Below are 11,285 nucleotides of genomic sequence, written 5' to 3'. Positions count from 1 at the left end.
GGTGGGCGGGTGAAACATTTACGCTACAGTAAGATTTGCTGATGACGTGACGAGCGCATCCTGACGCGACTGGCCTCCCTGGCGGGGGCTGCTGGTTGTGTCACGTGAGGTCAGCGTTCGAGGCGCTAATTAACTAATGTGATCTGCGCATACGCTCACATATTTCCAATTATCTGCTCTCTCACACTACATGCCGGATTGAATGAGGCGGAGAAGGAATGGGCTTGGTAGAGTTTTAATGCATTGTGCAATCAAACATTGAGAACCACCAGGACCAAGCCCGTAGGGAGGAGGAGTGAGGTGTTTGGAGTGGAGAGAGCAGAGGCGTGGAGGGAGCGCAAGGCAGACGGCTAACAAAGTGTAGAGGCGAGAATTAAGTTTCAAGCGTACTCGAAAAATTAACTCAACTAGCTAGTACTCGAAAAATTAACTCAACTAGCTAGTAATTAGCAAGAACAGGGCACGCATGTACTAGGTGAACTAGACAAGTCCGAGGCATACATACCTATAGGCTACTAGATAAGAAAAGAAGGCGTATCTATCGGCTAAAACGACAAGGACGGGGTGTACCTTAACGCTTAACATATAACAGTCAGTTGCAAATAACTTGGGATGTTCTGCTATACTGGCAGAGGCACATAGTGAGGTTAATAGGTGAAACGAACTATCAAGTGACCGCAACGCCCTGAAGGAATAACTTCACAGATGGTGAAGGACTCAGTCTGTAACAGTCAATGACTCAGTCTGTAACAGATGTATACAGTCAATGTGGGGTGTAGTCTCGTAGATACATATGGCACAAGAGGAGTTCATACGTGTGCAGAAGAATTGTAGTTCGAGCATTGAATTCGAACCCTCCCCGTTTGTGGGAGCGTCCGACGCCCGGAGATGCGTAGAAGACGTTAGATGACCCTCAGAGATGTGTGACGCGAGAAGAAGCTGGCCTCCGGTGCAGCAATCTTGTACACGCCGAAACGCGGCTCAGAGAAGCAGGGTTGTTGGATACCTGTCTACCCACGTCTTGAGAGGAAAAGCCGTCATGAGGCTTGTCACAGCTTTTAAACCCGGCGACCAAACGCATGTGAGTAGAGACTGTCCTTAGAGAGTCGCGGAGCAGCAACTGGTAGACTTGAACGGCTGATCATAGGCCAACTTTCATGAGGAAACACTGTCCGTAGGCGTGTCATCTTGAACACCAGAAGACCGAACTCCAGTGGGGCAACACTGTCCGTAAAAGGGTCAATGGTGGACACTTTAGCGAGCGAACTTCCGTGATGAAGGAGTGTCACGCAATAGCACTTGGCGATCGCGAGGGAACTACTGTGAGGAGACACCGTCGGAGCGCTATGGGTTAACACTCGGCGGGCTAACTCCCGTAAGGAAACACGGTCCGTAGGAGTGTCAATGTTTAATTGGCTGGCTAACTCCTGTGAGGAAGCACGGCCCATAGCAGTGTCGCTGTATAACTGGCTGGCAAACTCCTGGGAGGAAACATTGTAGGATTGTCACTGTTGCACACCTGGCAAGCGAACGTCGGTGAGGAAACGCAGTCCGAAGGAGCGTCGCTGATGAACTGACTAACTCTATGAGGAAACACTGGTCAGGGAAGTGTCCGCAGGAGTGGCACAGTATGACTGGCAAACAAACTCTTGTGAGGAGACTAGGTCCGTGGGAGTGTCACTATGTAATAGCTGACGAGCTACCTCCTGTAAGGAAGCACTGTCCGTAGGAGTGTAACTGTTGAACTTGTGAACTAACTCCTGTGAGTATGATGCGCGTAGGAGTGTCACTGTTTAACGATCTTTAACCGGCTAGATAACTCCTGTGAGGAAAACTCTGTACGTAGGAGTGTCACTGTTTAACTGGTTAGCTAACTCCTGTGAGGAAACTCTGTCCGTAAGAGTGTCACTATTTAACTAACTAGCTAACTCCTGTGAGGAGAACTTTGTCCGTAGGAGTGTCACTATTTAACTGGCTAGCTAACTCCTGTGAGGAAACACTGTCCGTAGGAGTGTCACTGTTTAATTGGCTAGCTAACTCCTGTGAGGAAACTAGGTCCGTAAGAGTGTCACTGTTCAACTGGTTAGCTAACTCCTGTGAGGAAAACTCTGTCTGTAGGAGTGTCACTATTTAACTGGTTAACTAACTCCTGTGAGGAAAGTATGTCCGTAGGAGTGTCACTATCTAACTGGCTAGCTAACTCCTGTGAGGAACCACTGTCCGTAGGAGTGTCACTGTTTAACTGGCTAGCTAACTCCTGTGAGGAAAACTATGTCCGTAGGAGTGTCACTGTTTAACTGTCTAGCTAACTCCTGTGAGGAAACTAAATCCGTAGGAGTGTCACTGTTTAACTGGTTAGCTAACTCCTGTGAGGAACCACTGTCCGTAGGAGTGTCACTATTTAACTGTCTAGCTAACTCCTGTGGGGAAACTAAGTCCGTAGGAGTGTCACTGTTCAACTGGTTAGCTAACTCCTGTGAGGAACCACTGTCCGTAGGAGTGTCACTATTTAACTGTCTAGCTAACTCCTGTGAGGAAACTAAGTCCGTAGGAGTGTCACTGTTTAACTGTCTAGCTAACTCCTGTGAGGAAACTAAGTCCGTAGGAGTGTCACTATTTAACTGGTTAGCTACTAGTAACTCCTGTGAGGAACTATGTCCGTAGGAGTGTCACTGTTCAACTGGCTAGCTAACTCCTGTGAGGAACCACTGTCCGTAGGAGTGTCACTATTTAACTGTCTAGCTAACTCCTGTGAGGAAACTAAGTCCGTAGGAGTGTCACTGTTTAACTGGTTAGCTACTAGTAACTCCTGTGAGGAACTATGTCCGTAGGAGTGTCACTGTTCAACTGGCTAGCTAACTCCTTTGAGGAACCACTGTCCGTAGGAGTGTCACTGTTTAACTGGTGAGCTAACTCCTGTGAGGAAACTATGTCCGTAGGAGTGTCACTGTTTAACTGGCTAGCTAACTCCTGTGAGGAAAATTCTGTCCGTAGGAGTGTCGCTATTTAACTGGCTAGCTAACTCCTGGGAGGAAAACTCTATCCGTAGGAGTGTCACTATTTAACTGGCTAGCTAAACTCCTGTGAGGAAACTATGTCCGTAGGAGTGTCACTGTTTAACTGTCTAGCTAACTCCTGTGAGGAAATTAAGTCCGTAGGAGTGTCACTGTTTAACTGGTTAGCTAACTCCTGTGAGGAACCACTGTCCGTAGGAGTGTCACTATTTAACTGGTTAGCTAACTCCTGTGAGGAAACTGTGTCCGTAGGAGTGTCACTGTTTAACTGTCTAGCTAACTCCTGTGAGGAAACTAAGTCCGTAGGAGTGTCACTATTTAACTGGTTAGCTAACTCCTTTGAGGAACTATGTCCGTAGGAGTGTCACTATTTAACTGTCTAGCTAACTCCTTTGAGGAACTATGGCCGTAGGAGTGTCACTGTTTAACTGGCGAGCTAACTCCTGTGAGGAACCACTGTCCGTAGGAGTGTCACTATTTAACTGTCTAGCTAACTTCTGTGAGGAAACTAAGTCCGTAGGAGTGTCACTGTTTAACTGGTTAGCTAACTCCTTTGAGGAACTATGTCCGTAGGAGTGTCACTATTTAACTGTCTAGCTAACTCCTTTGAGGAACTATGTCCGTAGGAGTGTCACTATTTAACTGTCTAGCTAACTCCTTTGAGGAACTATGTCCGTAGGAGTGTCACTGTTTAACTGGCTAGCTAACTCCTGTGAGGAAGCTATGTCCTTAGGAGTGTCACTGTTAAACTGGAGAGCTAACTACCGTGAGGAACCACTGTCCGTAGGAGTGTCACTGTTCAACTGGCGAGCTAACTCCTTTGAGGAAACTATATGTCCGTAGGAGTGTTAGCCAGCTGTGAGGAAATATACCGCTGGGGTTACTCTTGGCGAGCCAACTCCTGTAAGGAAACACTGTCCGTAGGATCCAACATTTCAAACCCGGAGAGGAAACACTGTCCACGAAACCAACTGTGGGTACAGGAACATGGCAAAATACGAGCCGGCGGTGTCAGTCTTCGCTGGATATTGGCAGACATATTATCTCAATATGGCGAGTCTAGTGTCCGTTGGCGCACAGAAGGACTCAATTAGACAGGGGGTCTGGATGGTGTTGACAGTCGCAATCCTGACCCTACCAATCTTGTTAGGTAATCCCGTACGACAGAGGTGTTTATAATAATGAAGGGTCACGGTGTAGAGATCGTAATGAAGTACGTCTACCCGAGCGGGACCACGATCCAGGATCCACCAGTAAAGTTATGTAGTGAGTAAAGAACGTCCGAACTGGCGTGACTTACGGTTTTGCGAGCTTGGAGTTAACAGTAAGCAACCCCGGTAGGTGGTCTACTACTGCAGTCCGGCAGCCGCGGGTTGGATCCTACCACTTGCGCGAGCGGGGTGAAGGCCACTAGAGGAAGGGTTCCATTCAGTCATGACGCCCGCTGCAAGGATGATCCGGGAAGAAAAGAGTAGGATTCACTACACAGGCATGAGACACCTTCAGAGTGAATGGCGAATCTTGGGATGAGTGACGGCGAAGGCGACGTGAAAAACCGACGGTCACCCGTGACTGGTGAGATCGTCCGGCACGTCCGCATGTGCCCGGTGTTGAGGAAGAGAATCAAGTTTATCAGAATCTCGGCCTCAAAACACGAACTGGGGACACCACGACTGAATCTTCGCCTGCTTGCAAGGCTCATCGACAAGCCGTGGGCCGGGGATACCGTGAAACATTTACGCTACAGTAAGATTTGCTGATGACGTGACGAGCGCATCCTGACGCGACTGGCCTCCCTGGCGGGGGCTGCTGGTTGTGTCACGTGAGGTCAGCGTTCGAGGCGCTAATTAACTAATGTGATCTGCGCATACGCTCACATATTTCCTATACCACACACACACAGACTGGGGCAGCAGTGGAGGTGGTCCTCACAGCAGACAGCCTGCAACAGTAGGGTTAAGTTTAGTTTAGTGGCATATCACAGCCATGCACACACATACAAATTCTGGGGACAGCACATACATATACCACACACACACAAACACACACACTGGGGCAGCAGTGGAGGTGGTCCTCACAGCAGACAGCCTGAAACAGTAGGGTAAAGTTTAGTGTACTGGTATATGACATGTACATGCACGCACAGCGCACAGATGTGCACACATGGCACATACATATACTACACGAACTGCAGTGTAGAGTTCATGATTTGCAGACAGCCTTCAACAGTAGGGTCAAGTTTAGTTTTATTGGTATAACACACAATTGCAGACACACATCTGAGACAGTCAGACACACCAACCCACCCTGACACATACAAACATTGTATGAAGGAAGAAGTATCTAGAGCATGACACTATTTTGTGGCATACCTTAGGCATGGGGCAGCATCCCCACTGTCCAGTAGCCATCTTACAGCACGTCTCTGTATCTCCGCAAGTGGAGGTGCTACTGCCACACTTAATATCTTTCACCTGAAAAGGAATAGAAATACTGATCAACAATGCACATGATTTTAACTTAGATTCAAGCAATTATATTCGGTAGCTGTTGTAGAGATTGATTTGCCTTTAGTTGTTGTTTACCTTGATGTCTAACTCTCTAGACATCAAGCTTGTTTCTCCAGTATGGATACAATTGAAATGCATTATGGAGTAGTCTAAGCCAGCTAGACTTATTAAGTGAGTCTTAAGTAATCTGTGACAGCTAGTCTTACACAGTTAAGGGACTTACTTTTAAATGATTCAGCAATTCGTTGAAATACTTACTAATAGTCAAAGATTGTAATTTGAAGCCCTCTATTCAATTATGCTAATTAAAAAGCATATTTCATTTTGATTAGCCTTGTTTTTAATTTGCTTGTACCACACAAAGCTTGTATAAAAATAACACCATCAGAATCTTTCATTGCAAATGAATAATTAGCTTTATAGGAAACTGATAGAAATACTTTTAAATCATTGCCTTGTACAGGGAATCAAGCATTCAGCTTGAATTTTTTCACAGATCAATTTACAGTAATTCTCTCAAGGATATCAAAAACATCTTGGAAAATCTAAAATCACTAAATATTAGAAAGTCTCCAAGAGTTTGATGTTATCAGATTTGAAAAGTTTGATTTATTGATTAAAATTCATATCCAAAGAAGAGATAGATTTTACCTCTGATATTAACTCTGTTCTTGTTGGTTCCTTCATCAAAATAGCTGAATGTCATGTTTCTGTTTCCTGCATTCTAATCTGCTTTCTTGTGAAGCTACAACACTAATTTGTTGATGTGCCACAACGAACAACAGAACATACAAGCTCATGTACATCAATCCTGGTGGGGCTGCACCCATCTTTTAGAAGATTAGGGTCCTATGTTTGAGTAGGTGCCACAAGCAACCCCTCCATGTAAATATATACCCTGCAGCTACAGAAACAGCAAGAAAACTTGCTGACCTAAGCGCCACTATATACTACAACAACAACATTATGTACAAGAATAGAATGTAAGACTGTGTTCATCTGTTTATTTCAGTTAAAGCTTCAACATTGGACAAGCATCACTTTGGACAAGACACAACTTTTGATAAATAGGACTCATAAATATTAAGTGAACTTGATATTAAAACATTTTGATTTAAAACCATTAAACATTACTCTAGGAAATCAAAGCTGCCTTTCAACTTCTTCTTGAAGGAACTTTCAATCTCAAGCCAAACAACGATCAAAACAGTCACAAGGATAAGAAATAAGATGGGTTATTGATTATATTGCTAATCACTAGCCCTGAAATGCTCTCTTTATGCTACCTACCACAAAGTATAAAAATTCCTGAGAAAAAATACTCTGGACTGGAGTATGAGAACCATCACAAAACCTTTCACATGAGCCTTCATTAAAAAAAGTTACTATAAAAGGGGAAATGTTGCTGTGGTTTTATGTTTAAACTTCAAACTACAGTGTCAATTTTGTTTTGTCACTTGCTCACGTACCTCGTTTTTTCAACTGTAAATTTTAAACCACCATGAACACTCTACTGCAAAATTAAATCCCCGGCAACATTTCTTCTTTTACAATAAACAGTAACTTCAAGGTTTTATATTAATGACTAAGAATTCAATATAGAAAATGAACCTTAAATAGATTTATTTAGTACCAACATCATTTCTAGATTATCAAACTTACAGTGGTCATAATCTGCCAAAAATATCGTGATTTTTACCCTAATATAGTTATAGTGTACTGTCTGTTGTTAATAAAGTCTTTCTTTGGGTAGAATTTCAATCAAAACAATAATTTTCCTGGTAGTTATGACAGTATATCCATTTTTTTACTTCTTCTTTTGGCATTGATAAGATGACCAACTATGATGAAGTTTCAAAAACAAAGTTGACTGATGTAGTCTCAAGGGATCTGAAAGGTACAACATGACATAATGACAACGTTTTAAGAGTAGATATAAGATTAATTTGCTCATTGATTTGATAAAATCTGTTGATGCTTGTTGGACACGCAAAAAAATCGATTGACCAGGATTATATTAATTTTACAGGCTGGCGTAATTTGATCAGCTGAGCATTCTTGAAGGATCAAGTTTCTACAAAATTCTTTAAAGATTTGTACATTCAATAGATTTACTTTAATCAGTTATTTGTTTTCTCTTAAGTACAGGTGTCTAACTTCAGAAGGAAATTTAGAAGAGATAGGCTCATGAATTAATATTATTTCCATTGATTATCATTTTTTCTTTAATAAAGGTTTAAGGCAATTTTAATGCTAAGATTATCGCTACAAAGATTAAAAACAAACATTACTGAGTTTTTAATTGTCAAGTATGACATTTATCATACTTAGTAATAAACACCTTTATTCTTATATTTTCAATACAATGATTTTAAAAGCAGATTTTGTAGTCCATCATAATAATGATTTAAATTTGATATGAGCACTAGAGTAGGACTTTTTTTTTTCAAAATGGCAGATATGCAATGTTTGTGACCTAATGGAATTATGTTAGCAGAAGTTAGATGCAGCAACTAGAGATCTATTTTACATATCAATACGAGCGATCGCTGTTGTTGTTTATATCCGGGATATTGGACGGTTGTTGCCTACCAGGACGTCAGTAGATTGGATCAAAAATTGATATTCAAATTAGCGGCTCAAATTACTGGTTAATATGTAAATCAATATTTTGCCAAACATCTGCTTTTTGCCTACCACTGCATCACCGTGACATCATCGCAATCGCTCGTATGCAAAGCTTACTAAGGATTAAAGATTTCTTCAGTGTCACTAATGAAAGACATCAGATGGTGTCTGAAACGTCTGACCATTTCCAAAATCATACCAGTTGCGTGAGTAACCACTTTTTGGCAAAGTAATTAGAGAATCACATTGAACATTTGCGATGTTTAAGACTGACCTTTACTTGTTTGGCTAACAGCTTGTCCAGCCAGGGTAGTTGACCACTGGCACTCTTACAAATCTGTGATGATGGATCACACGTGTGGTCCTTTGGGCAACAGTGTACCCCATCCGCACAGCATACAGCCTGCATGGGAGGGAAAAAGGGGTTTCTTAACTTAAAAAGTTTTTCATTATATTCAACCAAATTCATAATGCTTGTTGAAGACACACACACAAACACACACACAGATACACAGAGCAACACACATGCACATTCACACTAAAACAACCAGACATAGACAGACACACACACAGACATAGACATACATGCACACAGACACAGACATACATACACACACACACACAGATACAAGCATACACAGAGCCACACACAATGTCATGCACATTCACACTAAAACAATAGGACACAGACAGACAGACAGACAGACACACACACACACGCGCAGAAACACAGACAAGCCCAAAACAATATGAGGAACATGACAGCATCCAAAGGTACCTACCTCGGGGACAGGACAGCATCCAAATGTACCAGAGGGACTCACACAACAGGTGGTCTTCTCTGGGCACTGGTACTCACCACCAGGACATATCACATTTCCCACCTACAGGACAAAATAAATAACATGGAATGTCTTTTAGAGAAGCAGGGACTCAAGTATATGTACAGTCATGTACATCACTGCAACTGGTATTATAAACGTTTGTAGAATCAATGGTTCACCAAATTTGAACATTTGTAAGGAAAACTGAAAAATAGAGAGAGAAGGAGGACAAGGAAGGAAGTAGAGAGAGACGGAGGGGGAGATGGAGATAGAGGGAAGAGTGATGGAGGGAGAGATAGGGAGAGAGAGAGAGAGAGGGAGGGAGAGAGGGGTCTAGGAAGGCAGAGGGAGAAAGAGGGAGGAAAAGGGGCAGGGAAAAAGAAGGAGAGTGAGGGAGGTAAACATCAAGAGAGACAGAGGGAGGGAAGGGATGTAAACATGATTGTATAAACATTTTCTTACCTCAGACTGTACAGTATCCGGTATGGCAAGTTGCTTGGCTACAACAATTTCATCACTTTCACTCTTGAAGCATGTTGCTCTGCTGGGATCACAGTGGTAGCCTTTAGGACAGCAGGTCTTACGGTCTGGACAACATACAGCCTACAAAAACAACAACAACAACAAGTTTATAAAACAACAAAATTTTTTAAACTGAAGAATGAGAATCCGGAAACATTACATTAGGTGCATTGTAAGTTGTATAAAATGCCTTTCCCAAGGGTACAAGATCAGTGACATATCAACAGATTTGAACTTGGGACCTCTGCATATGGGTTACGGGCCAAACATCCTGACTTCACATCACACAACTCCACATTTCCAAACCGGGGCCTGGCCGGACAGCTTTTGGGAACAAAAGTTTATGATATACTGTAAAAGACACCAAACAACACATGCAAGATATAAAGAGAATAGTCATGGGCATCATTTGTGTACATTTTGCATACAAATTTCTATTTTTTTGTTTCCACAACAGCATTTGACTCTGACTTTATTTAGATCCACATTTAGCCCAGTCATCCCAGTTTGGAAATGTGACATTAGCCTTCAGTGAGCTAAACTGCATGGAAATCAATTTTCAGTATTACTTACGTTAGGGAAGTCGCAGCACCCCCATGTGTAAGGTGTGGCTCCTCTCTGGCAGCAGGTGAAGTTTGTTGCGCATTCCTGCTTACCTCCGGGACAGGGGGTCTTCTCAACATCCACCTGTATCAATTAGAAGGCAGGAAAAAGATATTAAAGTTTGTTAGGGTTCTTACCAGGATTTTTCACCATGTACTATTATGTAGACAAGTGCAACAGGACTGGTGCAAGTATTTTAGGGAGGTCTGTACAGGGAGCTGAGGTCTTCTTAACAGCTACCTGCATCAATTAAATAGATGGTAGATATCAAAGTTTGTCCTATCAGGATTTTTTCACAGTAGCGTAAATTAAACATCTTGATGCAGCAAAGCTATGTCATGTGCCAGGGGTACAAGACTTGCTGTTTTAGGAGTTCTGGGGCAATGATTGTTTCTTTTCACTTTGCATTTCTATGTTCTATAACCTAGTAAAAGTAGAGCACTGCCAAAATGAATCAAAGGTAAAAGGTAGAACTCACTGTTAAAGCAGCCTTCTTCTCAAACCAGGGTAAGCTGATGTCACCATGCTTGCATTTTCCCGTTGACACACTACAAGTAGTTCCTTCTGGACAGCAGTGGACGTGGTCGTTACAGCAGACAGCACTGGGTAAGGGACAGCAGCCCCACTGTCCAGAGGCCAGCTTGCAGCACGTTTCTTTAGCTTTGCATTCGTGGGTGGCGTCACACATGACATTTGGTGCATCTTCAACTGTAATGGCACTTGTTTTCTCAAACCATGGTAGACTGATTTCTCCCTTTTCACACTTTCCTGTCGACACACTACAAGTAGTTCCTTCTGGACAGCAGTGGACATGGTCGTTACAGCAGACAGCACTGGGTAAGGGACAGCAGCCCCACTGTCCAGAGGCCAGCTTACAGCACGTGTGTTTTGAAGGACATTCGTGAGTGGCATCGCATTTGACATTGGAAACTTCTACTGTCGTTATAGCTGGAACTTTTTCAAACCAGGGAATGGTAGAATCTTTTCTCTTGCATTTTCCGGATGACACCTCACATGTTGTATCTTCTGGACAGCAGTGAACATGGTCGTTACAGCAGACAGCACTGGGTAAGGGACAGCAGCCCCACTGTCCAGAGGCCAGCTTACAGCACGTGTGTTTTGAAGGACACTCGTGGGTGGCATCGCATTTCACGTTTGAAACTTCTTGTGCTGTTGTTATAGCT

The 11,285-nt window shown here is 43.0% G+C and overlaps 1 protein-coding gene across 1 annotated transcript in view; it reads right to left on the bottom strand.

Annotated features, from left to right (window-relative positions):
* The window catches only part of LOC118424993, a 34,655-nt gene that overhangs the window by 2,846 nt on the left and 20,524 nt on the right, over positions 1-11,285 (bottom strand). The window contains exons 14-19 of the mRNA XM_035833807.1: positions 10,580-10,711; positions 10,072-10,185; positions 9,439-9,579; positions 8,935-9,036; positions 8,427-8,555; positions 5,387-5,488 (exon numbers count right to left, since the gene is read on the bottom strand). Of these exons, the coding sequence (XP_035689700.1) occupies positions 5,387-5,488; positions 8,427-8,555; positions 8,935-9,036; positions 9,439-9,579; positions 10,072-10,185; positions 10,580-10,711 (720 nt within the window). The remainder of the gene's footprint in view (positions 1-5,386; positions 5,489-8,426; positions 8,556-8,934; positions 9,037-9,438; positions 9,580-10,071; positions 10,186-10,579; positions 10,712-11,285) is intronic.

Source organism: Branchiostoma floridae, chromosome 10 (genome assembly GCF_000003815.2).
Source record: "Branchiostoma floridae strain S238N-H82 chromosome 10, Bfl_VNyyK, whole genome shotgun sequence".
Lineage (NCBI taxonomy): Eukaryota > Metazoa > Chordata > Leptocardii > Amphioxiformes > Branchiostomatidae > Branchiostoma > Branchiostoma floridae.
This window is presented reverse-complemented; position numbering and strand designations above follow the sequence as displayed.